General features: G+C 47.0%; 1 protein-coding gene across 4 annotated transcripts in view; it reads left to right on the forward strand.

Moving 5' to 3' along the window:
• LOC135224421 (E3 ubiquitin-protein ligase MARCHF5-like) overlaps positions 1 to 27,442 on the forward strand; it is a 110,563-nt gene that overhangs the window by 7,213 nt on the left and 75,908 nt on the right. For all 4 annotated transcript variants that reach the window (XR_010316725.1, XM_064263405.1, XM_064263404.1 and 1 more), the window contains exons 2-3: positions 24,901 to 24,994; positions 25,741 to 25,855. Coding sequence is in view for 3 of the 4 variants with exons in the window: in XM_064263405.1 (XP_064119475.1) it covers positions 24,901 to 24,994; positions 25,741 to 25,855 (209 nt within the window). In the remaining variant the exon portion in view is untranslated. The remainder of the gene's footprint in view (positions 1 to 24,900; positions 24,995 to 25,740; positions 25,856 to 27,442) is intronic.

A 27,442-nucleotide genomic window follows, 5' to 3' on the forward strand; every position in this document is an offset into this window, starting at 1 on the left:
CCAGTCTGTTCATTGACTCAGATTCCACCCACCAAGAAGTGAGTCTTCCTATTGTTAAAGGACCGATGGTTTGTATTCGTATCGGAACAAATAACAATTTGTCAAAAATTGTATTTTTCCTAACTATACAAACCTGAGGTCGTTTACACATAGTCCCACCTTATGCCACCCCTCACTCTGTTTTTTCCTGGGCGTAAAGCAAAGTGGATCTTCACCTCCCAGTCGCGCGGTGCGCTGACTGTCAGACAAGCATTTAACTACCGAACTCCCTTGTTCGAAGCTTACAACCGGTTCCTGCTGCCGCAAGTAACATTCCTATTGTAAAGGACCTCAGGTTTGTATAGTTAGGAAAAATACAATTTTTGACAAATTATTTTTTTGGGTAATTTGGTTGCAAAAAAGGGGTAATAGACATGAATTGGATAAACATTTTGAAATAACAAAGCAAAGCTGAACTAAATACAGTAAGTCCTCGGGTTACGCTGGTCTCGACTTACGATGTTTCGTGGTTACGAACGCGCCCCCATAAAAATATAAAAAATAATATTTTGCGTCGTTCCGTCTTACGCGGTTTAGCGTCGTAAGCAAAAGTAAAACAAACGCGAAACTAGTTCCAAGGCGCACGGCGGAAGAATACGCTTTGTGGGGGAGAGGGACGGCGTCGCTTCGCTACGCTCATCCTCGCCCATACGCCATTTTTGGTTGTTTACACTGCCTCTCTCTCCCTCGTGTTGTATCGTTTTTGTAACTGTTTTTTGCTCTTTGTTATGGCTCCCAAGCGCAAGGCGACTCTTCTGATGGTAGTGCATCGAAGAAAAGAAAGGCCATCACATGGAAATTAAAGTGACATTATAAAGCGATCTGAGAAGGAGAAAACGCCAACAAACATTGGCCGCTCGCTTGGCCTTAGCCGTTCGACCGTTGCTACCATTATCAAAGATAAAGAGCGCATCGTTGAACATGTGAAAGGATCTGCTCCTATGAAAGCGACAGTGATAACTAAGCAGCGTAGTGGTCTAATAATTGAAATGGAAAGGTTATTGGTGCATCTCCAGCAACTTCTGGAGGTTCTTTTTCTCTTCACTAACCTCCCCCAGTCTCTCCAGCACCGCAGCTTCCTCTCCAGTGTGCAAGCCAATCAAACTAATAAAGGTAAGGAATTGTTCTCTCGTTGTTATTGATAGGTATTTACATTAAATCATGTGGTATTTTTCAATGTTCCGACTTACGCTGAAAATCGTGTTACGATGCATCGTAAGAACGGATCAACGTCGTAACTCGAGGACCCCCTGTAATGAGTAAAGTAAACAAATTAAAGGAATAAAACTGCAGTGTCGTCGTCTGCTGCTCATAACTGTGTTTGTGGAGTGCGCGCTTAGGAACCAGGAACAGCAACTTGGTTCAAGTGCAATGTGGAATGAATTGAGACCAAAATGTGTATAATAACAATCAAATAAGCACTGTGGAGTTTCAGTTGTGATGGCAGTAAGGATAAAACCACCGATTACAAGGTAAAAAGGAAATCAGTTCAAACCATGACCCTGGGAATAACAAGTTTCATACTTTCACTAATATAGGCAACAAAATGTTGTTTTATTGTGCTGATTACAACTGCAATCTTGAGTAAGATCAATAAACGTTACATATATACGCTAACATTGTTCAAATGAGTGCTGGGAAGGCTGGGAAAGATAGTGTCCATCCGTGACCAGACCCTTCCATCCACACGATAGCCACCATATTGGATTTCAAAACTACCTTGAAAACATATTTTACGAAGAGCGTCACATGCTTATTTTAGTTCGTACGGGGCTTTCATATATCACATTACGTATGTTGATGAAACTTCAATCTTTTGAATGGTATGCTTAGAGTTGTAATTGTATTCTTGTTTCACCAATTAAATATCGAGTGATTGTTTACCTTAATTATGTAGGTAAAGAACATGAGAGACAAATGCTTGTCAGAGGACAAAGTGTTTGACCTACCCAGGGAGAGAAAAACTGTCAGAAACATCAACCCCACATAGAAATGGGGAAAGATGCAGAGAAATAAGAAGAAAAAGAATTGACCAGCATACTGTAGTATGGTTGTGGTGTATTCTAAGCAATAGGCAGTTCTAACCTAATTAACCCTATCCAGGCTAGCCAAACCCAGATCTACTGAAATATGAAACTGGATAAAATGGAGGTGTCCAAATTATGTATGCTTGCCCCTTCTTTCCAACAAAATTGGCAATATAGCTTTGGTACTACATATATTATCTTATAATCTTTATATGCCTGTGGAGGGTTTGGTTAAGATAAAAGGCTTTTCCTGTAATCACTTCTGGTGTAATTATTAGGTAAAAGTGACCTGAGAAAGTCTTTGGCCCTCCTCCCTACCTGTCAGGTAGATGTAGCTCCTTAGGTTAGGATGTACGTAGTATCCCTGTAATTATCATTGCTACATTTTTATGAATTTTGCATTTTTGAGCTGGCCTATTCCTAATAAAAATTCATCGAGGGTTCCATGTTTGCTCCAGTTCAATAGCATGTTTCTCTGTATTTTCTTTTTCTTATTATCATAATCCTTAGTTGAGTTGCTGTTTTTGATGATGTTCACAACAGTTTTGCAGCAGTTCATTTCATAATTTGTGTTGGCAGATGCTTTGCGTTCAGATGCCTTTCCAAGCACCAACTCTATCTATTTTGTGTTTTGGAGTTTATTTCATGTGAAATTACTTATAGAAATGGACTTCCATATAAAAATGAGTCCATTTAATTATCACATTGGCTATGTGGCACTATGATGACCATTTTCCTCATACTTCTCCAATTCCCACTTACGAGGATCTGCTTCCAAATTGAGGGCACAAGTACAATGTGTGGGACAGCTGCTCCGTATTTATAACAATTGACAACTGTTCCAAAGTAGTTTTTATGTTTTTTTAGTGATTCATAGCAATTGTGATTGAGCTATGTCAACTGGTTGTTATCTGTAGAATGTCGTTGCATTTGTGTTTTAAATTTTATTGTTCATTGTACTGCAAAATATTCTAAAATCTTCTTTAGCCGTATAGGTTAAAGAGTATAGTGCAGTCAAACCTTGGATTTTGTACGCCCTGGTTTTCGTATGATTTAGTTTTCGTAAACATTTTCCAATGAAATTTTGACTCTGGTTTCGTAAATATCCTCAGATTTCGTACACCCGGAAACGCTCCTTCCAGGGCCCTCCTTATGACTAGGCCCTGTATCAAGCACCCAAACAAAGCATCTCATGTGTTTTCATGACACAATATGCTTTTGTGTTCGTTGTTTGTTCCAATACGTAATACAAACCATCGGTCCTTTAACAATATGAATGTAACTTGCGGCAGCTGGAATCGGTCATAAGCTTCGAACAAGGGAGTTCGGTAGTTAACTGCTTGTCCGACAGTCAGCGCACTGCACAACTGGGAGGTGAAGATTCACTTTGCTTTCGGCCGTGCGGGGTGACAGACATGTTCTCCACTTCTCTCTGCCCGCCTTTCGTCGTATGCTTTGTTTCTTCAATCTTGGTTTGCTATTCTTGTGTGATTGTGTAAAATACTGTAAGTACTTGTGCTTTTGTATTTTATTACCATTATTATGGATTCTCGTGAGCTGGAGAGTTCCCCACGCCCCCCCATCAGCCGCAGGATTTGCCCTGGTGTGGAGGGCTGTAAGTGTGGGGCCTTCTGCTCCTTCTTGGAGGTTGATCCTCATGAATTGTGTGCTCGGTGTCGGGGGCACGAATGCTCTCGTGCCGAGCCCTGTGATATTTGTGTTTTGTGGTCGGAGGAGCAGTGGGTGCGCTTTGAGGGGAGGAGGAAATGACGTAAGCCTGCCAGGAAGTCATTGGAAAGTACTCCGGCTACTCCCCTGGTCACGGACACGTCGTCTTCTTTCCTCCCTCCATCTCAGCTCTTGTGTATGGCTCCTTTCCCTTTGGGGGGGTTTCTTGCTCCTTCTCTTCGCCCGATCCGTTGAGCGTGGAAGAGGGGGCGAGGTACCCCGACATCCAATTGTACTCGGGGTCTTCTGTTCGCTCGGGGTGGGACTTGTCCCGGCGAGGGGGAACCCCTCCTACTAACCCAACTTTTGCCTCCTCAGGTGTGACTGCCGCAGGTGACGACCTTGGCCAGGTGTGGTGCTCGTTGGGTCTCCAGGGGACACCAAGTGTTCGGGGGCTGTTGGATCACCTGGCGAGTGGCTCTGCTCTGGTCACGCACGGTCCGGTAACCACCACCACCACCACCACCACCCCTTCAGCTGCAGTGCAGGCACTGTTCCCTAGCGTTCCGAGTAGAGTCGTAACACCGCCGCCTGGGTTCGCCGCTCTCACCCCAGCCCCCGACTTCCGGTGCCCAAAGAGCTCGCCCCTGGACCAGCCACCAGTACCCAGGAGGTTGCTGGCCGCTGCCCCACCTCCTGCTGTTCCTGCTGTTCGTGCCGTACCTGACGTTCCTGCCTTACCTGGACCAGCCCCTGCCGACGTCATCCCTGCCTGTGGTGTTGCTGCTCCAGTCGCAGGTCCTTCTGGACAGGTGCAGCCGGGCAGTGTTGCTTCGGCAATTGCTCCAGCTCCGTCCTGGATGGAGGATCTGACGACTGTCCTGAGGAAGCTGACAAAGAAGAAGAGGAAGAGGAGGAAGGTGTCGTCGGCGTCTTCATCGTCTTCTTCGTCGTCATCTGCTGCCACCTCTTCCCCTTCGGCTTTCAAGGCTTCACGGCCTAGTAAGAAGAAGGCTGTCTCCTCCCCCACTAAGAAGTCTCCTTCAGGAACTTCTAAGGGCCCGTCTCACTGGTGGGATGCTGGGGTCTTCCGCTCGTCCTCCTGCTCCTTCGGGAGCGGGGCCCGTCTCCTTCCGCAAGGAAGAAGAAGTCGGGGTCCAGAGGGGTACCGGCTAACACCGGTACCTCCTCACCTGGTGCTAGGGGCTCTGCTACTGCATCAGGTTCTGTCTCGGCCTCTCGTTCGCGAGAGGTACCGAGTGTGCGGTCGCCCGCGGGTGACCATGCAGCCAAAATCCAGGCTTCCGAGTTCGCTCGGTGCCAGGACTGAGGCACGGAGTGGAAGACAGGTGAGAGTCGCTCAGGTGACTCCCGCCAGATCAGCGATCACTCTCGTAGCGATGCGCGGGCTCCCAGGGTTGACGCGACAGTCCCAGACCGGCTGCGGGTTGAGACAAGGAAGAGGTCCCCTCGTTGTCAAAACCAGCTCTCATCACAACAGCAGACTCTGCAGGTCCCCTGACCGCCGCTCCCACCGGGACCGGGCGGGTAGGGTGACCAGCAACAGCTCCTTTTACGCTTGGGACCGGAGCCGTTGTTCTCGTTCTAGCCGCTAGCCACTCTCCCCCGGAGAGCCGTGCAACGAGGCCTGCAGCTCGATCGCCACCGCCGGTTGGTGATCGCCTGCAGCCCCCCAAGCACACCGGTTCTGATGGTGAGCGAGAGGGGAGCGTCAGGTCTTCTTCTCCGATCCCTTCGACTTCCTTAGGCTACGCCGGGAAGAGCGAGGTGATCCGGAATGACCGTGAGGAGCGCGCTCCTCACAGTCCCACCATGACGCCCTACGAGCCGGGCACGGTCTTAGGACCGACCAGGTCGTACGCGCAAGTGGCAGGAGAAGACCGGGAGGGGTCTGTTGCAGTTCCTCCTTTGGAAGGAGGAGGGTCTCAGGAGGCGCTCTTGTTGGAGGGACTTGACAGTCCTACTCCACAAGACGCAGTCACTCCTGAGATCCAGAGGTCGTTTGCAGAGGTTATTGTGCTGATTCGTCAGCACAATGACCTCGGGGAAGGATCGCCATTCCCACCTTCTGAGCCTACCTCCAGGCTTGAGTCGTTCTGTGTTCCTAAGAAGGAACCCAAGACGACGGTGGGTCTGCTGCGATCGGCTCTGGCTGACTCGGTGCTGTTCCTGGTGGACTCTTGTCTCCGGACAGGAGGGTTCGCTACGGTCTGACAGGTCTTCCAAGCTACTTCCCCCACCTCTACTGCGACAGAGGAGATTCTACGTGCCATCAGAGGACCCTTTGCCACCCAAACAGGTTAACCTGGAACTAGCTAGGCTAACTCCGGGGGTGTCTGTGCAGCAGATCCTGTCGGAGAACTTATGGTTCTCGCAGCAAGAGGCACTCACCTTGGAATCAACCGCCATGGCGGCATTCCAAGCAGTCTCCTGGTTAGACCTGTGGTCCCTCACGGTGTCTAAGGTCGCGGCCACTTCAGGAAATATCACTCCTGAACGTGACCTGGCTTTTGGGAGACTGTGCCAGTCTGGAGGTAGAGCCATCTCCTACCTAGCCCACCAGACGGCAAACCTGTGGGCCAACATGGTTCTTCGGCGTAGGGACGCAGTCCTCACCCGAGTGACCAGGGCGGCTGGGCGTGAGGCGGCTCTGGGTCTTCACAACGGACCGGTGTGGAGTTCCTCCTCTCTCTTCCCTGGAGAGATGGTGGACACTGCGGTGGAGCGACGGCGCACTGATGACAGTGACCATCTAGTATACCAGGCAGTCTCGAAGGCGTCTGGGCAACCTCGAGCTACTGCAGCCAAGCCCAAGAGCTTGGTTAGCGCTTCCTCTGCGGCCAAGACGATCGCATCGTCGAGGCCCAGGGAAAGACTCTGCCTTCGACTTCTTCTAGGAGCGACCGTAACCAGCCCTCCTCCCAGCCCTCCTTCTCACAAAGGGGAGCTGGGAAGAAGAAGATGAAGTGAGGTGGGAAACGCTAGGGACAGCGTTCCCCCTCACCTGCTGCCGGAAGTTGGGGGGTTGCCTGGCGAGCCATTGGGCAACATGGCAGCGCTTTGGAGCGGAGACCTGGATAGTAGACATCCTTCGGGAGGGGTATCTACTACCCTTCGAGTCTCGGCCACCCCTCACCTCCAACCCGGTCCACCTTCACACTTATGTTTCTGGATCATCCAAGGACGTAGCACTTCGGCAGGAAGTCCAAGTCATGCTGAGCAAAGGAGCTGTGGAGATCGTCAGGGATCGGTCACCGGGCTTCTACAGCCATCTTTTCCTGGTGAAGAAGTCTTTGGGGGGGCTGGCGCCCGGTGATAGATCTCTCTCCCCTGAACCGATTCGTTCACCAGTCTCGGTTCACAATAGAGACGGCACGCTCCGTGCTCGACTCCATCAGGGAGAACGACTTCATGCTTTAGGTTGACTTGAAGGACGCGTATTTCCAGATACCCATTCATCAGTCCTCCAGGAAGTACCTCCGCTTCATCCTCGACAGGGCGGTATACTAATTCAGGGCACTTTGCTTCGGTCTCTCAACCGCCCCACAGGTGTTCACGCGAGTGTTCACTCTGGTGTCTGCTTGGGCCCACTCAGGGATACGTCTCTTGAGGTATCTCAATGACTCGTTAGTCCTGGCGAGCTCCCGCTCGTAGTTGCTACGGGACAGGGATCGACTCCTCGAGTTCTTCCACAATCTGGGGATCGTGGTGAACTTCGAGAAGTCAGATCTCAGGCCCAAGCAGAGGATGAAGTATCTGGGTAAGCTGATTGATATGGTAGCAGGACGAGTCTTCCCCGCAGACTCGCGGATCAGTAGATTCAGGGAGGCAGCCTACCAGTTCCTGTCTTGGCAGGAACAGCCAGCTCAGCAGTGGCAAGTCATGATCGGCCACCTGTCGTCACTTGAGAAGTTAGTCCCTCACGGGCGTCTTCACCTACGGTCTCTCCAGTGGAAACTAAAGGAGAGTTGGTCACGGGCAAGAGACCTGCTGTACTTCCCCGTGTCCCTCACGGAGGAGGTGAGGCAGGACCTAGCTTGGTGGCTGGACGACAGGAACCTCGTAAGAGGAGTGCACCACCACCGACCACCACCCCCCACCCCCCCCCCCCCCCTTCCCCTGGAGATGTTGCTGTTTCAGACGCGTCAACCTAGGGATGGGGCGCACACCTGGAGGAGTTACTGGCTGCAGGAGTGTTGGATCATCACAAAAAGCACTTTCACATCAACATCCTGGAGCTCAAGGCAGCGTTCCTCGCTCTCCAAGGGTTCCAGGACTGCCTGATGGGACACTCGGTGTTGATGTGCAACAACACCATGGTAGTGGCATACGTCAACAAACAGGGGGGCCTAGTATCCCTCCCGTTGCACCAGCTGACATTGCAGTGCACGAGTGGGCCGTGGTTCACTCAGTAGACCTGTCAGCCCGCTACATTCCAGGCAAGAGGAATGTAGTAGCAGACAAGCTCAGCTGTCAGGATCAGACATGGCGGAAAGGCTCTTCAACCTGTGGGGGCGTCCAGTCTGTTCGCCACCCTGCACAACAGGAAACTTCAGGTTTTCTACTCGGCTGTGCCGGACCCATGGGCAGCTGCAGAGGACGCTCTTCAACACCCGTGGGACAACCTCTTAGTTTACGCCTTTCCCCTGTTCTGTCTGATTCGCAAGGTGATCAGCCGAGTGGCTGGCTGTTATCCACCATCTCTTGCGAGCGAGAGGCTTTTCTCGCCGAGCAGCAACAGAAATGACTGGGTACATCAGACAGTCCTCTGCAGCTGTGTACCAGGGAAAGTGGGCTGTCTTCTGTGGTTGGTGTCGTAGACAGGGTCTATCTCCTCTCAGAGCCACTCTTCAGCAGGTAGCGGATTTCCTAGTCTTCCTTCGCCGAGAGAAGCTCCTCTCTGTCCCCACAGTCAAAGGATACAGGGCCGTCCGAGCCCTAGTCCTGAAACTGAGGGGTGTGGATATCTCGAACTCGTTCGAGATCTCCCTGCTAATGAGGAGCTTGAGAGGTCTTGCCCACCCAGTGAACTCAGGCCCCTGGGGTGGGATGTGACTCTCGTCCTTAGGAGTTTGACTTGAAGACCCTTCGAGCCACTCCGAGAATCGTCAGACAGGGATCTGACCCTCAAGACCCTCTTCTTGCTGGCCCTGGCATCGGCGAAGGGAGTAGGGGAACTTCATGGCTTATCCTTCGACGTCAAGCATACCAGGGGATGGGGATCTGTGACTCTCGATTTCGTCCCGAACTTCGTAGCGAAGATTCAGAATCCTTCGGTCCCTGACGATCTGTTAGAGTCTTTCACGATCCCCTCCCTACTGGACTTCACCGACAACGATGCAGATGAGATGCTGCTTTGTCCTGTGAGGGCACTACAGCGCTATTTGAAGAGAACTCGGCACCTCAGTCCTGAGTGTTGACGCCTCTTCGTTAGCACCGGGATGACCAAGAAAGAAGTATCCAAGAACACTCTTTCTTTCTGGCTGTGTGAGGTGATCAGGAGGGCGTACGAGGCTGATGGTAGCGTCGACATCCATACCCTTCATCCGAGAGCCCACGAAGTCAGAGGCATTGGTCCTTCCCTTGTGTTCCGCAAGAACTTCTCCGTGGCGCAGGTCGTGAAGGCGGGGGTCTGGACCAACCAGACCACCTTCACCTCCTTCTACCTTCGGGATATAGCCCACAGGTCCTTGGACACTTTTTCCTTGGGACCTGTGGTGGCTGTTCAACAAGTTGTGTAGCTTACCCAGCACCCGAGTGGACAGAACAGCTTCGCATCCTTGTGTGACTGCATGAATGGATGAGTGAATGAGAGTGTGACTGGCTTCTCTTCCCCATCTTTTTCTCCCCCTCTACTTATGGGCAGAGGGACGCGGTCGTCACTACGCTGGAACAGGAGACCGATGCAGGTGAGCTACTCAACCGAGCCCCATCCTACCCCTTTCATTAGGGATAGGAGCGATTATCCACCACTTTCCCCAACAATGGGGGGGATGGAAGCCAACAAGAGAGAAACCCATGACTTCATATTGCCTCTTGCAATAGGAACAAGTTATTGCTTGCTAGTTTTAAGAGGTACGGTGGCCTCCTTCTTATTACTTGGGTCCAGAGGTCTGACCATTGATCCTGCGGTACATACCCCGATCATTGGGCAGAGGCTAGGATCCCTCCCTCTGCTCTTACGACCAGGGAGGGAACCAGGTTGGACGAACACCAGTCTGTTCATTGACTCAGATTCCTCCCACCAAGAAGTGAGTCTTCCTATTGTTAAAGGACCGATGGTTTGTATTCGTATCGGAACAAATAACAGTTTCATACATTCAACTTACCTGTCAGATATATACATAGCTATCGACTCCGTCGTCCCCGACAGAAATTCAAATTTCGCGGCACTCACTACAGGTAGGTCAGGTGATCTACTGCCCTGCTCTGGGTGGCAGGACTAGGAACCATTCCCGTTTTCTAATCAGATTCTCTCTGTCGCCGGTAGTATCAACATTGTTGTTACTTCCTCCTGACTGGAATTCTTTTTTCACAACGCTTTTGATCATCTTTCGACTGATTTTTGGTGACGTACTTGGATCGTTGTTTGGCATTCGCTATCGTGGACTGTTTTTTGGACTTCGCTTTGGATTTTCGTGAATATGTCTGATTCTAGTGTTAGCTTCAGAGTGTGTGTGAATGAGGGCTGTAAGGTGAGGATTCCGAAAGCTTCGGTAGATCCTCACACTACATGCAGTGGTTGTAGAAGGGTTGAATGCTCAATTGAGAATACGTGTAACGAGTGTGAGAGATTGAGTGCGCAAGAATGGAAGAATCTGACTTCTTACTTGAAGAAGTTAGAGAAAGATAGAGAGAGGAAGGCGGCTTACAAAAGCCGGAAAATGTCTAGTAGTTCTGTAGCTTCTTCTTCTTCTCATAATTATGCCATTCTATTTCAGCCCGTTCACAAGTTAATCCCTTCTGATTCCGCCTCAGAAATGGCGGAAGGGCTCAGAGCTTCCCTTCAAAAATGCAAGAAAAAATGGAAGCATTGGAAGGTAAAGAGAATGTGAATGTTTTGGTTTCTCGAGTGATGTTAGTTGTCCCCAGTGTAGTGGAGGGGGACTTCTGGTCGTCTCTGCGACGCTCCCAGGTCTAGACCTCTTCCAAGCTCCCTGGCCCAGAGGAGAAGGAAGTCGAAAGCCTTACGGGGGTGGGGGTCTTGGAGAATCCCCAACGATCAGGCGTCCCTTCGCAGAATCTTATACATCTCAGACTGCCAGGGACAGCTATAGGAAAAGCGTCCTTCGTGAGTGCTTTTCATCATCTAGTTCGCCTTCTCCGAGAAGAGGATGGAAGGAATCGAAGCTTTCACATCCGCTGAAAAGGAATTGGAAAGAACCTGAGCTCAATTCTAGCCCCGAGCGCTTCTCTGAAGAGGATGCGCCTTCGGTAATCAAGAAAGCTAGAAAGGAGTTAGATCCTTGGAATGTAAAAGACTCTCGAGCGCCTTCCAGATCTCCTTCTCCTGATTCGAATGAGCCTTCGACCAGGGAAATTTTGATGAATGTGCAGGAGCAATTAGCGTCTTTGGTAGGAGTACTTTCTAAAGAGCCTACTCGTAAAAAGGATGACAGGCTTCCGATTAAGAGATCCAAAATACCGATCTCCTGTCGGGGGGGGGGCGCGACGAAACCCTCCCCCCAGGGGAGTTGTCGCACAAGCGGCCATCTCTGGGGGAGCGGTGCGTTAGGCAGGCGAGACGTGGGAAAGGAAGTAACTCCTGCCAAGCGTCTGGCGCCAACTAGGAGCCAGCGCCAAGTAGGCGCAAAGAGCCTGACTTTACTGTAGATCGTTCTAGGCCCAGATCTTCATCCAATCAACAAGAGCCAACTGGAGAAGAGAGATCCTGATAGAGTAAAGCGCCCCGGCTAAGCGCAATATACTTGCCATTCGAAAAAGGCGCATTCCATGAGCGATACTCCTACCAAGCCACAGGAGTATTCGGAACTAGATGCGCCTTCCATAGGTCAGGAGTATTCGGGAAGAGATACTCTGACCTCGATACTCCTCCCAGGCGCCAGGAGTATTCTAGACTTTTTACTCCTACCAGGCGCCAGGAGTATTCGAAGCGCGATGTGCCTACCAAGCGCCAGGAGTATTTCTGAGCTTAACTTACTCCTAACAGGCGCCAGGAGTATTTGGAGCGAGATGCACTACCAGACGGCAGGAGTATTCGAAGAGGTGTTACGACTGTCAGGCGCCAGGAGTATTCCAAACAGGATTACTCCTACCATGCTCCAGGAGTATTCTCAGCGAGATACTCCTGCTAAAACGCCAGGCGCCATTCTCCTCATGAAGAGCTTGATATCCGACAGGAGTCTAACAGGCGTAAAACAGTTATACGTGACTCGCCTAATGATAAACGTAAGGAGAGAGTTACTCCTAGCCCCTCTCCTAATAGAAGTGCTTCTTCTTCGGAAAGGAAGAAATCAAGAGAGGAGACAGAGGAGGGAAGGGAGCCTTCTCCTTCCGAGCCTATTAATTTAGATGACGTCTCGGAGGACGAAGTTACTAACAGAGAAGGGCTTTCGAATTAGAAAGTTCTTTTCTGCTCTTCTCTTAGAAGAATATGGAGATGCATTGACTCCAGCCGCTCCTCCTTCTCCGCACTCTCTATTTTCAAGTACGAAGGCGCACAAGTCTTCATCTTTCCTGAAAATGAAACCGGCCATATCCATGAAAAGGGCCTTACAATCTCTTGACTCCTGGATCAAGACAAAGAAGGAGTTAGGAAGGACGATCTTTTGCATGCCTCCCGCTAAACTAAGGGGTAGGAGAGGCATATGGTACGAAACGGGAGAAAATATGGGATATTGTCTGCCCGTTTCAGCTGAATCGGACTTCTCCAGTCTCGTAGACTCGTCGAGGAGACATGCCTTAAATTCAGCGAAAGCAACATGGGGTCTTTCGGAAATGGAGGACCATCTCCTCAAGGGACTTTTTCATACCTTAGAAGTATTTAACTTCCTAGATTGGTCCCTTGGGGTTATTGCTAAGAAGTCCCATGAAAAAGAACAACTAAGCCCTGAAACCTTACATAGCATCCTTACATGCATCGATAAGGCGGTTCAAGATGGATCGGCGGAAGTGTGCTCCCTCTTCGGTGCGGGAATACTAAAGAAGAGAGCGGTTCATAGTGCCTTTCTCACTAAGGCCGTCTCGCCTTCGCAGAGATCCGCTTTGCTGTATGCGCCTCTCTCTGAACATTTATTTCCTTCTCAGTTGGTGAGAGACATTGCCCATTCGCTAACTGAGAAAGCCACTCAAGATCTTTTAAGGCAATCCTCAAGGAAAAATAGACCTGTGGCCAGTGAGGAAAAGAAAGCCTCTAGGCCAGCTCAACAACAGCCGCCCTTTCGAGGAGGCCCTCAGGCTAGATCCATCGTCAGAAGAAAGTCAACGGAAAAAGGGGAAGATCTGCCTTCCGTCCCTTTAAGAAGGGAAAATGAGAAATCTTTCCTCCAGACACCTGTAGGAGCCAGGTTACAGTTCTTTGCGGGTGAGCATGGGAAAGGACATAGGATCCGATCCTTGGTCAATGTCAATAATCAAGAAGGGTTATTATATCCCATTCAAGGACAGGCCACCCTTGACAACATCACCGAGGGAACTGTCAGCAGCCAGATACAGGGACCCTGTTCTGATGGATACTCTTCGTCAAATGGTGGAACAGATGTGGGACAAAAGAGCAATAGAGCTGGTACTGGATCAAAGCTCCCCGGGGATTTTACAATCGCTTGTTTCTCGTTTCCTGTAGCGAAAGCCTCGGGGGGATGGAGACCGGTACTGGACGTAAGTCGCTGAACAAATTCGCTACAACAACAGAAGTTCAGCATGGAAACGTCTGCCTCAGTACTTGCAGCTCTCTGTCAAGGAGATTGGATGGCGTCCCTAGATCTTCAAGACGCATATTTCCACGTCCCGATTCACCATTCGTCGAGGAAGTACCTTCGTTTCATGTTCGAGGGAAGGATCTATCAGTTCAGGGCCCTGTGTTTCGGCCTTTCTACGGCTCCCCAAGTCTTTACAGACTTGATGAAAAACGTGTCAAAACACCTTCACATGAAAGGGATAAACGTCTCCCTATACCTGGACGACTGGCTCATCAGGGCCAGGTCTCAAAAGCAGTGTCTGGAGGACCTGTCAACAATCCTGGAATTGACAAAGACATTAGGATTAATCGTGAACCTCGAGAAATCTCAGATGGTCCCCAGCCAGAACGTAGTCTATCTGGGGATTCAGATGGATTCTCAGGGTTTTCGAGTATTTCCTTCTCAAGAGAGAGTAAGGAAAGGCTGTGCCACAGTATTGAACTTCTTAGAGAAAGAACGTACTTCAGCGAGGGAATGGTTGAGCCTTCTGGGGACCCTTTCCTCGCTCGAACAGTTCTTTCCTCTAGGAAGACTACATCTCCGTCCGCTTCAGTTCTTCCTGAGAAGCAGTTGGAGTTGGAAGACAGGACAGCTCTCGGACACGTTTCCAATCTCATTAGAAGTAAAGCAGCAATTAGGGTGGTGGTTGACCACCTTAGAAGAAAACAAAGGAGTATCCTTAGAAGTACGGAACCCAAACCTGACATTGTTCTCAGACGCGTCGGAGACAGGTTGGGGTGCGACTTTAGGGTCCAAAGAAGTGTCAGGCACCTGGTCGGAAGAGCAGGTGTCATGGCACATAAATTGCAAGGAGCTCTTTGCGATTCACCTCGCGCTAAGGAGCTTCGAGCAGATAATCAGAGACAAAGTAATACAGATAAACTCCGACAATACGAGCGCTCTGGCTTATGTCAAGAAACAAGGAGGAACTCACTCTCTCGCCCTATACGAACTGGCAAGAGATCTGCTGATTTGGGCAAATCAAAGGAACGTGGTTCTTCTAACGAGATTTGTTCAAGGAGAGAGGAACGTGAGAGCGGACGGACTGAGCAGGAGGTTCCAGGTCCTTCCTACAGAATGGACCCTCCACTCGGAAGTCTGTCAGACCCTTTGGTATCTTTGGGGGAAACCGCAGATAGATCTATTCGCCTCGTTTCTCTCCAAAAGGATAGATACATTTTGCGCCCTGGTAGAAGATCCCAGGGCTTATGCAATAGACGCCTTTCTCCTGGACTGGTCAGGGCTAGACGTGTACGCTTTTCCCCCATTCAAGATTCTGGGGAAGTAGTCAGAAAGTTTGTGGCCTCGAAGGGAACCAGAATGACTCTGATAGCCCCATATTGGCCATCCCGAATTTGGTTCACGGAGGTGATGGATTGGACAGTGGACTTCCCCAGATCTCTTCCAAACAGGATAGATCTGCTCAAACAACCCCACTTCGAGAGGTACCGTCAAAATCTACCCGCTCTTGCTCTGACTGCCTTTCGACTATCGAAAGACTTGTCAGAGCGAGAGGGTTTTCTCGCAAAGCGGCAAGCGCAATTGCTAGAGCCCGCAGATCATCTACTAGGCGAGTGTACCAATCGAAGTGGGAAGTTTTCAGAAACTGGTGCAGGTCGAAGAAGCTGTCCTCTTCCAATACCTCTGTAACCGAAATTGCGGATTTCCTTCTTTTCCTGAGGGAAAAGTCACATCTCTCTGTACCAACAATTAAAGGATACAGAAGTATGCTTTCGTCAGTCTTTAGAAACAGGGGCTTAGATTTGACGAATAATAAAGATTTGCACGATCTCATCCGCTCCTTTGAAACATCGAAGTCAGTAGAACCTAGAATTCCGAGCTGGAATTTAGATGTGGTTCTGAAATTTCTGTCCTCGGAAAAGTTCGAACCACCTCATACGGCTTCATTCCGGGATATCACTAGAAAGTGTATATTTCTACTATCTCTGGCTACGGCTAAAAGGGTCAGTGAGTTGCACGCCCTTGAGTCACGAGTTGGCTTCAAAGAAGATTCTGCGTTTTGTTCATTCCAGACTCTTATTTTCATACAATCAACTTACCTGTCAGATATATACATAGCTAAGACTTCCGTCGTCCCCGACAGAAATTCAAATTTCGCGCCACTCGCGTAACAGGTAGGTCAGGTGATCCTACCGGTCCTGCCCTGGCGGCTAGGACTAGGAACCATCCCCGTTTTCTATCATATTTTCTCTGTCGCCGGTGGTATCAACATTGTTGTTATTACCTCCTGACTTAGATTCATTTTTCAACATTTGATCAAACGTTTTTTTCGGCTTTTTGGTGACGTATTTGGATCGTGTTTTGGCATTCGCTACTGTGGACTGTTTTTGGAATAACTCTTTTTGGAATTTTCTCAGTATGTCTGATTCTAATGTGATGTGAGAATGTGTGTGAATGTAAGGCTGCAGGGTGAGGATACCGAAAGCTTCGGTTGATCCTCACACTGTATGCCGTAAATGTAGGGGGGTTCAGTGTTCTGCTATTAATACTTGTAAGGAATGCGAGGGATTGAATGCAGAAGAGTGGAAGACTTTGACTTCTTATTTGAAGAAGTTAGAGAGGGATAGAGTTAGACGGCTGAAAGGTGTGAGTTCAAGGCCTATTGAGCCTTTCACGGATAATTCTAATCCTACTGATGTAGATTCTCCCTATATATCTCATTCTCAGAGGTGCTTTTTCGGATTCGGCATCGGAAATCGCCAATCTGAAAGCTACTATTAGAGACATGAAGTCCAAGATGGCGGACTCCAAAGGTAAGGCTAGTGATAGTGAACATTTCAGTGAAGTGAGTTCTCTCAGTGTTGTGGAGGGGGCGTTTGAGATCGTCCCTGCGACGCTCCCGAGGCCTAGACCTCTTCCAAGCTCCCATGCCCAGAGGAGAAGGAAAGTCGAAAGCCTTAAGGAGGTCGTGGGGAATCCCCAACGGTCAGACGTCCCTTCAGCTAGCTCTGCTTCATGGCAGGCGGCTCAAGGGCGCTATAGAAAAAGCGTCTTTCGCGTGTTTCTCGTCCTCTCCCTCTCCCTCACCTAAACGAGGGTGGAAGGAGTCGAACTTGTCGAGACCGCTGAAGCGTCATATGAAGCCCGACATAGACTCGAGCCCAGAGCGCTTCTCAGATGACGCTCCGTCTGCTATTAAGAAAGCGAAGGTGGCGTCAGCGTCACCTGACGCTTGTGCGGAAGTACCCCTTCATTCTTCTTCCCCGAGTGATGACGAAAGGCGTCATGCACTAGACGTGGGAGAAGCGATTCAAGAAAAGATAATTATGGCAGTTCAGGAACAACTGTCATCATCTTGTGGGAGTTTTAGTTTGCGCCCCGTTCGGAAGGACGTGACGCTTCCAATTAAGAAGTCTCGTCCTCTCTCACCTGCTCGAAGAGAAGCGTCAGAACAGACGTGAAACTGCTAAACGTCTTGCAGAAGCTTTGAGTTCGAGAGCTAGAACGGGGGCTTACGAGAGTTTCGTAAAGCCAGAGAAACGTAAGACGTCTTTTAGAAGTGAAGCGTCATTGAAAGCAGATCTTAGACGTAACGCTCCGTCCAATATTGTGACGCCGAGTAGGACGCCTTTAGAGATCGAGCGTCTTCCAGGCGCGAAGCGTCAATCAAGACGTCAGCAAGAGACGTCAGCCATGACGCTCGGATAACGGGCAAGCGTCATACAAGGCGTCTTCTAAAGTTCAAGAGAAGCCGGAGCTTGTGACGCCTTCCAGTCTTTAAAGCGGGAAAGAGGAAAGAGTAATCATTCCCTTAGCCCCTCTCCTATTAGGAGTTTGTCTCCTCCAGAAGAGGAAAGTTCAGAAAGGAGAACGGAGACTCAGATAGATCCCGAGTTGGAGGAAAACTCGGATGATGAAGATCATGGAAGAGAGGGTCTGTCCAACTATAAGGTTTTGACTACCCTGCTTCTTGAGGAGTATGGAGACGAGTTGACTCCTGCTGCTCCTCCTTCTCCGCGCTCGCTCTTTTCCAGTGCTAAGACGAAGAAGCCCTCGTCTTTTCTAAAAATGAAACCCACCATCTCGATGAAGCGGGCATTACACGCCTTAGACTCATGGATGAAGTCTAAGAAAGACTTGGTCAGGACAGTCTTTTGCATGCCTCCAGCAAGATTAGCTGGGAAAAGAGGCATATGGTATAAGACGGGAGAGAATATGGGTATCGCTCTCCCTTCTACAACAGAGGCAGATTTTTCGACTTTGGTTGACGCTTCAAGGCGTCCAAGTCTCAATTCTGCACGAATTACATGGGGTATTTCAGAACTGGATCATCTCCTCAAGGGACTCTTTCATGTATTGGAAGTCTTCAACTTCTTAGATTGGTCCCTTGGGGTGATGTCAAGAAAGCCCATGATTCAGAAGGAATCGAACCTGAAGCCCTGTTATGCATTTTGTCTTGCATTGACAAAGCGGTACAGGATGGATCTTTTGAAATCTCTTCATTATTTGGAGCAGGTCTTTTAAAGAAAAGGACGGTGTAATGGCGCCTTCTTAACAAGGCGGTCTCGCATGCTCAGGAGGGAGCAGCTCTACTGTATGCGCCTCTTTCTGACTTTTTGTTCCCTTCTCAGTTAGTGAAGGACGTAGCTCACTCTTTAACTGAGAAGGCGACTCAGGATCTTCTGACGCAGTCAGCTAGGAAGAAGAAACCTGTTTCTACATATGACAAGAAAGGACCTAGTACATCATTGCAGCCCTTTCGAGGTGGTCTGACCTCCAGACCTCCCGCAAGAAGGAAGGCTCCGGAGAAGAGAGGTAGGTCTGCCTTTCGTCCCTTTAAAAAAGGGAAAATGAAACATCTCTCCTCCAAGCACCAGTAGGTGCCAGGCTCCTAGGATTGTTGGAGGCCGGCCCTGGACACTGATAAACGGCAGACGCGTCTGCATTGGCTATCATAAGGAAGGGATATCGTATCCCTTTCCTGAACGCTCCTCCCCTAACGTCAATACCAAGGGAACTATCAGCCAAGTACAAGGACCCTGTGCTGAGGGATACTCTTTTTCGATCGATGGTGGAACAAATGTGGGACAAGAAGAGCGATAGAACTAGTACTGGATCAAAACTCCCCTGGTGGGGTTTTTACAATCGCCTTTTTCTAGTGGCGAAAGCCTCGGGAGGCTGGAGACCAGTACTGGACGTCAGCTCTCTTGAACAAATTTTGTTCAGAAGGAGAAGTTCTCCATGGAGACTTCTGCTTCAGTCCTAGCGTCATTACGACAGGAGATTGGATGGTGTCTCTAGATCTCCAGGACGCCTACTTTCATGTCCCGATCCACCCTTCATCGAAGAAGTACCTCCGTTCATGACGGAGGGAAGGATCTTTCAGTTCAGAGCCTTGTGTTTCGGCCTGTCCACAGCTCCTCAGGTCTTCACAAGCCTGATGAAGAATGTGGCGAGGTTTCTTCACCTCAAAGGAGTTAAATATCTCTCTGTATCTGGACGACTGGCTCATCAGGGCCAGATCAGAGAGACAGTGCTTGGAGGACCTAATGTTAACTCTAGATTTGATCAAAGCGTTGGGATTGCTCGTGAACCTCGAGAAGTCTCAGCTGACCCCAGACAAGACCTAGTCTATCTGGGATTCGGATGGATTCTCGGGGTTTTCGAGTTTTTCCTTCGCAAGAGAGAATCGCAAAAGGTTTGCGTATAGTCTCTCTCTTCTTAGAGAAGGAAACAAACGTCAGCGAGGGAATGGTTGAGCCTTCTGGGACGCTTTCCTCGCTACAACAATTCTTCCCTCTAGGAAGACTACATGTTCGTCCGCTTCAATTCTTCCTCAAGAGGTCTTGGAGCTGGAAAAACCGGACAACTGTCAGACGTTTTTCCCATTCCAAGGGAAACAAAGTCACACCTACAATGGGTGGTTGCTCCCTCTGGAAGAGAAACAAAGGGATCTCTCTAAGAACACAGAACCCAGACCCTAGTGTTGTTCTCCGACGCGTCGGAGAGAGGTTGGGAGCGACATTAGGCTCAGAAGAGGTGTCAGGCACCTGGGAACCAGCACAGGTGACTTGGCACATAAACTGCAAGGAGCTCTTCGCCGTACATCTGGCTTTGAAGAGTCTAGAACCTCTGGTATCAAACAAGGTAGTGCAAGTAAATGTGGACAACACCACCGCACTTGCCTACATTCGGAAAACAGGGAGGGACGCACTCCTCGTTCCTTTACGAGCTGACGAGAGACCTATTACTTTGGACGTCTCACAGGAACATCTCCCTACTGACAAGGTTCGTACAGGGAGTAAAGAATGTGAGGGCGGACAGGCTCAGCAGGAGGAACCAGGTCCTTCATACAGAATGGACACTACACAGGGGTGAGTGTGTCTCGATCTCTGGTCTCTGTGGGGGACTCCTCATGTGGATCTCTTCGCAACATTCATTTCAAAAAGGCTCCCAGTGTTTTTGCTCGGTCGTGGAAGATCCAAGAGCACTTATGGTAGACGCCTTCCTGCTAAATTGGTCTCGAGTAGACGTTTATGCTTTTCCCCATTCAAAATCCTGGGTTAGTAATGAAAAAGTTTGTTGCGTCAAAGGAGACGAGGATGACGTTAATAGCCCCCTTTTGGCCGGCCCAGGAATGGTTCACGGAGGTGGTAGAGTGGATCGTAGACTTTCCAAGATCCCTACCAAGAAGGACGGATCTTCTCAGACAACCACACTTCAAGAGGTACCATCAAAACCTCCCCGCTCTCGCTCTGACTGCCTTTCGACTATCGAAAGACTTGTCAGAGCGAGAGGCTTTTCTCGCGAAGTGGCAAGCGCGATCGCGAGAGCACGCAGAACCTCCACTACGAAAGTATACCAGTCGAAGTGGGAGGTATTTAGAAGGTGGTGTAGATCCAAGAAGTTGTCCTCCTCCTCTACCTCTATAGCGGAAATTGCTGATTTCTTGCTATTCCTGAGAGTAAAATCTCATCTAGCCGTATCCACAATAAAGGGATACAGAAGTATGCTCTCGGCTGTATTCAGGAACAGAGGATTAGATCTGGCAAATAACAAAGATCTCCACGATCTCATAAGATCGTTTGAGACTTCAAAGTCTAAGGAACCAGTACCTCCGAACTGGAAACCTGGACGTAGTCCTCAAAATATCTGTCATCGGATAGATTCGAACCTCCTCCCATCTGGCATGTTTAGAGACATAACTAGAAAATGCCATATTCCTATTATCTTTAGCTACGGCAAAGAGAATTAGTGAATTACAAGCTCTGCAGGATAAAGTAGGATTCAAGGGAGACTCGGCTATTTGCTCGTTTAAGACCCTGTTTTTAGCGAAAAACGAGAATCCCACGAATCCCTGGCCTAAGTCATTCGAAGTCAAAGGAATGTCGAGTCTCGTAGGCAGAGAGCAGAGAGGTCTCTATGCCCTGTTAGATCGCTGAAGTTCTACCTTCAGAGAAAGCGTCAGTTGGGAGGCTCTAGACAAGGTCTCTGGTGCGCGGTAAAAGACCCACAAGACTGATGTCCAAGAATGCTCTGGCGTTCTTTGTAAGAAACGTCATACGGACGCTCATAAGGTCTGTCCTGACGAACAGTTACATCTACTAAGAGTAAAAGCGCATGAAGTAAGAGCGGTAGCGACGTCTCTCTCGTTTTATAAGAATATGTCGACTTAAAAACATCCATAGATACGACATATTGGAGATGCAACTCAGTATTTGCATCTCATTACTTGAAAGACGTGCGTGTGACGTATGAGAATGTTTTTCTCTAGGTCCTATCGTATCGGCAGATACGATTCTGGGTACGGGAGCCGACACAATCCTTAAATGTATATACTGTTCTTCTTGTTGGATATGGTCGAGAGTCTCTTCGAACAATGGAGGACTTAGGCTCGCACGGGCGGCCGTCTATGTTTGTTCAGTAAGAGAATTCTTGTCATATCCAATTAGTTGGGTATAATTTTTTTTTGAAAATTATGTATGTGTGCGTAGTGGTTTTTGAGTTACGGTTGTTGTGACGAGTTCGGGGATAAACTCGTAACAATCCTTAGTTTCTAACATATGGTTAGGATCAGGTGGTCGGGATTGGTTGTGTGCTCCTTCATAAGGTGTATTGTCATATAAGTGGATCAGCACCCATTGACGAAGTCCTTTTAGGGCTCTGCCGAGTAAGTGGGTAAGACCCCATCGGCAGACCCACAAGAACTCTTGGCCATAGATCACATATCTCGCTAAAGTTTCTTGAGGTGATGCAGACTACTGGGCAAACACCCACGAAGTCTACCACCTATCAGGTAGGAACCAAGGTTTTATTTATACCTACAACATATGTTGTTTACCTGTCTATTCCATATAGTAGCTGTCTCTTACCCTCCACCGAAGGGTGCCAATCAGCTATGTATATATCTGACAGGTAAGTTGATTGTATGAAAATGATATTGTTATGATACAATAAAGTTTCATACATACTTACCTGGCAGATATATACAATTAAAGGCCCACCCAGCCTCCCCGCAGGAGACAGGTGGAAGAGAGAAAATATGATAGAAAACGGGGATGGTTCCTAGTCCTGCCGCCCAGGGCAGGCCGGTAGATCACCTGACCTACCTAGTGAGTGGCGCGAAATTTGAATTTCTGTCGGGGACGACGGAGTCTTAGCTATGTATATATCTGCCAGGTAAGTATGTATGAAACTTTATTGTATCATAACAATATCATTTTTGCCAAAAACAAGAACCCTTCGAACCCCTGGCCTAGGAGTTTCGAGGTAAAAGGACTTACTAGCCTAGTAGGCAGAGAAATAGAAAGATCACTTTGTCCAGTTAGAGCACTGAAATTCTATCTGGACAGAAAGAAGCGAGTGGGAGGCTCACAACATGGTCTATGGTGCTCGGTGAAAGACCCCAAGAGACCTATGTCTAAAAATGCTTTGGCCTTCTTTGTTAGAAGTGTAATTACCGAGGCTCATAAGAACTGCCCAGATGACTCTTTTAAATCTATTAAGAGTAAGAGCTCATGAGGTAAGGGCAATCGCGACATCAATTGCGTTCCAGAGAAATAGGTCACTTAAAAAAAAAATATTTTGGACGCAACCTATTGGAGATGCAAACTCAGTATTGCATCTCATTATTTAAAAGATGTGCGAGTAAACGTATGAGAAATGTTTTTCTCTAGTCCGTTTGTGTCAGCACAGACGGTTCTGGGTAAAGGAGAGAGCACTGATCCTTAAATATGTGTACGTAACCCTCTTGTCGGATGTGTTCTTGTGTTTCCTGTGCATGGGAGTGTCAGATGTCGCACTGGCGGCCTTCACTTCTCTTCATTAGGAAATCGAGTGACAGCTGACTATTAGAGGGGTACAAATTGTTTTGTTTGATTTGTATGTATGATTTTCGAGTTTGTGGTTGTTTGCTAAAGAGTTTGGGGATGACCTCTTAACAATCGTTAAAGAACTAACACGGGTTTAGGTTTCGGTGTGATCAGGATCGGTTGTGTGCTCCTTAAAGAAGGCGTGTTGTCATATAAGCGGATTAGCACCCCTTGACAAATGCCAGTTAGGCTCTGCCGAGTAAGTGGATAAGACCCCATCGACAGACCAGCAAGAACTCTTGGCCACAGATCACTATCTCACTAAGGCTCTTGAGGTGAAGCAGACTCCTGGTCAGTAGCCACGAAGTCTTCCATCTAATAAGGTAGGAACCAAAGTTTATTTATACCTACAACATATGTTGTATACCTGTCTAGTCAGTAAGTTAACTGTCTCTTGCCCTCCACCAAAGGGTGTCAATCAGCTATGTATATATCTGACAGGTAAGTTGAATGTATGAAAATGATATTGTTATAATACAATAAAGTTTCATACATACTTACCTGGCAGATATATACGATTGAAGACCCACCCAGCCTCCCCGCAGGAGACAGGTGGAAGAGAGAATCTGATTAGAAAACGGGAATGGTTCCTAGTCCTGCCACCCAGAGCAGGGCGGTAGATCACCTGACCTACCTGTAGTGAGTGCCGCGAAATTTGAATTTCTGTCGGGGACGACGGAGTCGATAGCTATGTATATATCTGCCAGGTAAGTATGTATGAAACTTTATTGTATTATAGCAATATCATTTTGTTGAAAATTGTATTTTTCCTAACTATACAAACCTGAGGTCCTTTAACAATAGGAGTGTAACTTGCGGCAGCTGGAACTGGTCGTAAGCTTCGAACAGGGGAGTTCGGTAGTTAACTGCTTCTCCAAAAGTCAGCGCACCGCGCGACTGGGAGATGAAGATTCACTTTGCTTTAGGCCCAGGAAAAAACACAGAGCGAGGGGTGGCATGAGGTGGGACTATGTGTAAAGGACCTCAGGTTTGTATAGTTAGGAAAAATACAATTTTCAACAAATTGTTGTTTTGGATTTTGTATGTTTCGGATTTTGTGAGACGTTCTGGAACAGATTACAGACAAAAACAGAGGTTCCACTTTAACTTCATAGAGAAGACTCTTCACCAGATTCAGCCACTTTTCATGGATCTGGGTCCATTAGGGAACCATTATCTGGATTTGACATTTAGTGGAGCCATTGAGGAGTTATTCACATGACACTTTTCATAGCAGTTACGCTAGAATGTTTGTGAAGCTTATGATGTTAGGAGGCTGGAGGCAAGCTGTTTCAACAGGCAGCCTTCAAGACGATGGCAATGTTGTCAGAACAGATTTCAGTTGGGAAAGTCAGCTTCATGACATAGGTCACTGCCTTCACATAGCCCCTGACTGAACCAACTGATTAAAACTTAGAATGTGATGAATTTCATGGAGACTAATAGACTTGCAGTTAGATTGGCAGTGGCAATTGTGCAAAGCAAATCATGGAATGAGAATGCAATGATAGTTTTGACTAATTTTAGGTCTTATTTTTGTATGGATTTACCCTCATGCCTTTAGTGTATATACCGAAGTAATTATACTATCTAAATTCATGTGTATTGTATATTTACCAACGTACATAATTTTCTAATGTACTTATGCATATTTCCGAGATCTAGAAAAGTTTGTTGCTACACTTGTTTTTCTTCTTTTTTGTTGCTGTCACCGTGAAGAAATACTTATTTAAAGGCATTAATGCCTTTTAATAGAAGTATACAATTTGTTGGTAATGTGTCATCCAATTTTAATGTTTTGTGCTGTTAGAATTGCTTTTGTCAAGTTATGTTTGAATATTAGAACTAAAATTACATATATTTTGATGGCCTTACCGTCTTTTTTATTCTTTACAGTAAACGTTACTGCTGGGTCTGTTATGCAACAGATGAAGATGATGAAACAGCCCCATGGGTTAAACCATGCAGATGTAGAGGCACAACAAAATGGGTAAGAAATAGTTTTCCTTTTCTCTGTAATTGACCTGTGTTTCTGACACCATGTAATATTTTGTAGGATAGTTTTTTAACCTAACTTTCACCTCAGTCTTCAGGATTATTACAGGTCAGAATTTTTCATTATGGTAATTTTGTATTGCTGTTGGTTGTATTTTTTACTTTTTAGGTATGATTTTGAACAATTACATTGGACCAATACTATACCCCTATATTTGTCTTAAGAAATTAAAATAACTTAAAGATGTAATTTATGCTCATGTATTGTAATCCTAATTTTTTTTTTTTTTTTTTTTTTTTTTTTGTGGGGGTGGGGATCTTGTACTGCTTTTGCTAGACTTGCCCTATTAAGCAGTCAACAAATACAAACTGTAGTATGGTACTAGCAAAACCCCAACTTGACAAGACTGAAAATGCATGAATAGACCTTAAACTTTTATAACCTGATTGTTTCCTTATTGCAAGAACTCTTCCTTAATAAAGCCTCTGCTTGTTCATACTATCAGTTCCCAACTGTTAGTTTTTATCAATTTTAAGCAGCAGAAAAAGCATACATTATAGTTAAGAACATTATTTTTCCACGCCCAGCCATGACAAAAACAAGACAAGTAAAGCTGAAAGCAAAATTGATGGTTCCTAAAGAAATATTGTTGTAACTGTTAAAGTAACTAATTATGTCAGTTAAGATACCTCATTCTGCCTCTTTAAATGAGTGTTAATAATAGAAAGTTTCCTCTTCAGGTACATCAGTCATGTCTACAACGTTGGGTAGACGAAAAACAGAAGGGAAATTCGACAGTGAAGGTTAATTGTCCACAATGTGGAGTAGAATATTTTATTGCTTTTCCTAATATGGGTAAGTTATGAGTTTATTGTTGCATTCATTATGGATTGGCTACTCTGAAATCTATAGACAAAATTCACTGTAGCGTAGTACAGCTTAGGTATAGTGTGCACTACATGGTATTTTATAGATATTTAATAGTAGCTTAGTATTTGATGGTGCCTGGTATGTAATGGTATGTGTTCCTCAGCAGCGTTACTAATAAGATTTCTTCGTATCTTGTAGCAAATATACAGATCCTCCCATAAGCTAACCATTACTGACCACCAACTCATTTTTGTTATGTACTGTAATACCTTATTCTTATTGTTAATTAATACTGAAGAGCTATTACTTTCTCTAAAGTTGAAGATACAGTTAGACCCTTTTCTTCATATCCTTATTTTCACAAGGACTACTGTTCTCATAATCAGATCAAAATTTTTGTTAGAGAAGATTATTTATACTAAGTCCCTGCTTCATCTTTCAGTTACTTGAACATTCTGGTTTGTTGTGGTTATGTTGCTCATGTTGGAGACATTGATCTTGGGCGTGGGTCATGGAGGTCAGGTATTTGGCTTTTCCCCAGTCAAGGGGAGAAATCTGGATCATCAGCTTCCTTGATGAATCTGTAGAGCTTAATTTCTCAAAGGACATGGCTGGTGTTAATCTTATCTGAACCATTAAAATAATTGTTTCCAGCCACCCTTGGTTTGTAGTTAGTGAGGGTAACCTCCACAACCCTGTGGCAATTTTTAATATTGCTTCTGCATAAAAATTTATTACAGAATATCCTTAAAATTAATTCTGTTGTCAAGATCATTTTTTTTTCACCTATAAAACTCAAACCTCCTATGTGGAACCCTTACTCTGGTGCTGGGTAGTCTCCATTTGAACCCGTTTCAATTGTCAGACGGAACTGACTTTGAAAATGGTTTTTCTTCTGACCTTTGCTTCCTTGAAGAGTCTGAGAGCTCCATGGTCTGGATTATAAACACACCACAGTTTGGGGTTCAGTAGCTTTCGAATTTGTTCTGGGATTCTTGGCTAAATCCCAAAATTCCCTTGGTTCATGATGACAGATTTACCTCATTTTTTGTTCCTTCAATTAAGGCATTTGTTATTGACAACCCTCAAGAGTTACTGCTTTGCCCCATCAGAGCATTGCATTATTTTCTTAAAAAGGACTCGTCACCTAGAACCTAGGTGTTCTAGACTTATTGTTAGCATAAGCCAAACCAAGAAAGAGGTGTCCAAGAATTCCTTTTCATTTAGCTACGTGAGGTGATTAGTCAAGCCTACTCCTCATCGTCAAGTTCTGTCACTAATACTGTGCATGCAGAATCACATGACATCAGAGAAATAAGTTCTTCCCTGGCATTTAAGAAGAATTTGTCTGTTCATAGGATTTTAAATGCTGGTTCCTGGCTTCATCAGACCACTTTCACTTTCTTCTACAGAAGGATATTACCTACAGGTCCTTATTTTTTTTATTTTTATTATTTTTTTTTTCCCGGTGGTAACTACTCCAGTTATGTAGCTCATCCAGTGCCCCTGGTGGGACAGTTCATGTCTTGCCTGAGATGATAATGTGGTAGAAGAAACAAGTGAGTTCTTTCC

The sequence above is a fragment of the Macrobrachium nipponense genome, chromosome 12 (genome assembly GCF_015104395.2).
Source record: "Macrobrachium nipponense isolate FS-2020 chromosome 12, ASM1510439v2, whole genome shotgun sequence".
NCBI lineage: Eukaryota > Metazoa > Arthropoda > Malacostraca > Decapoda > Palaemonidae > Macrobrachium > Macrobrachium nipponense.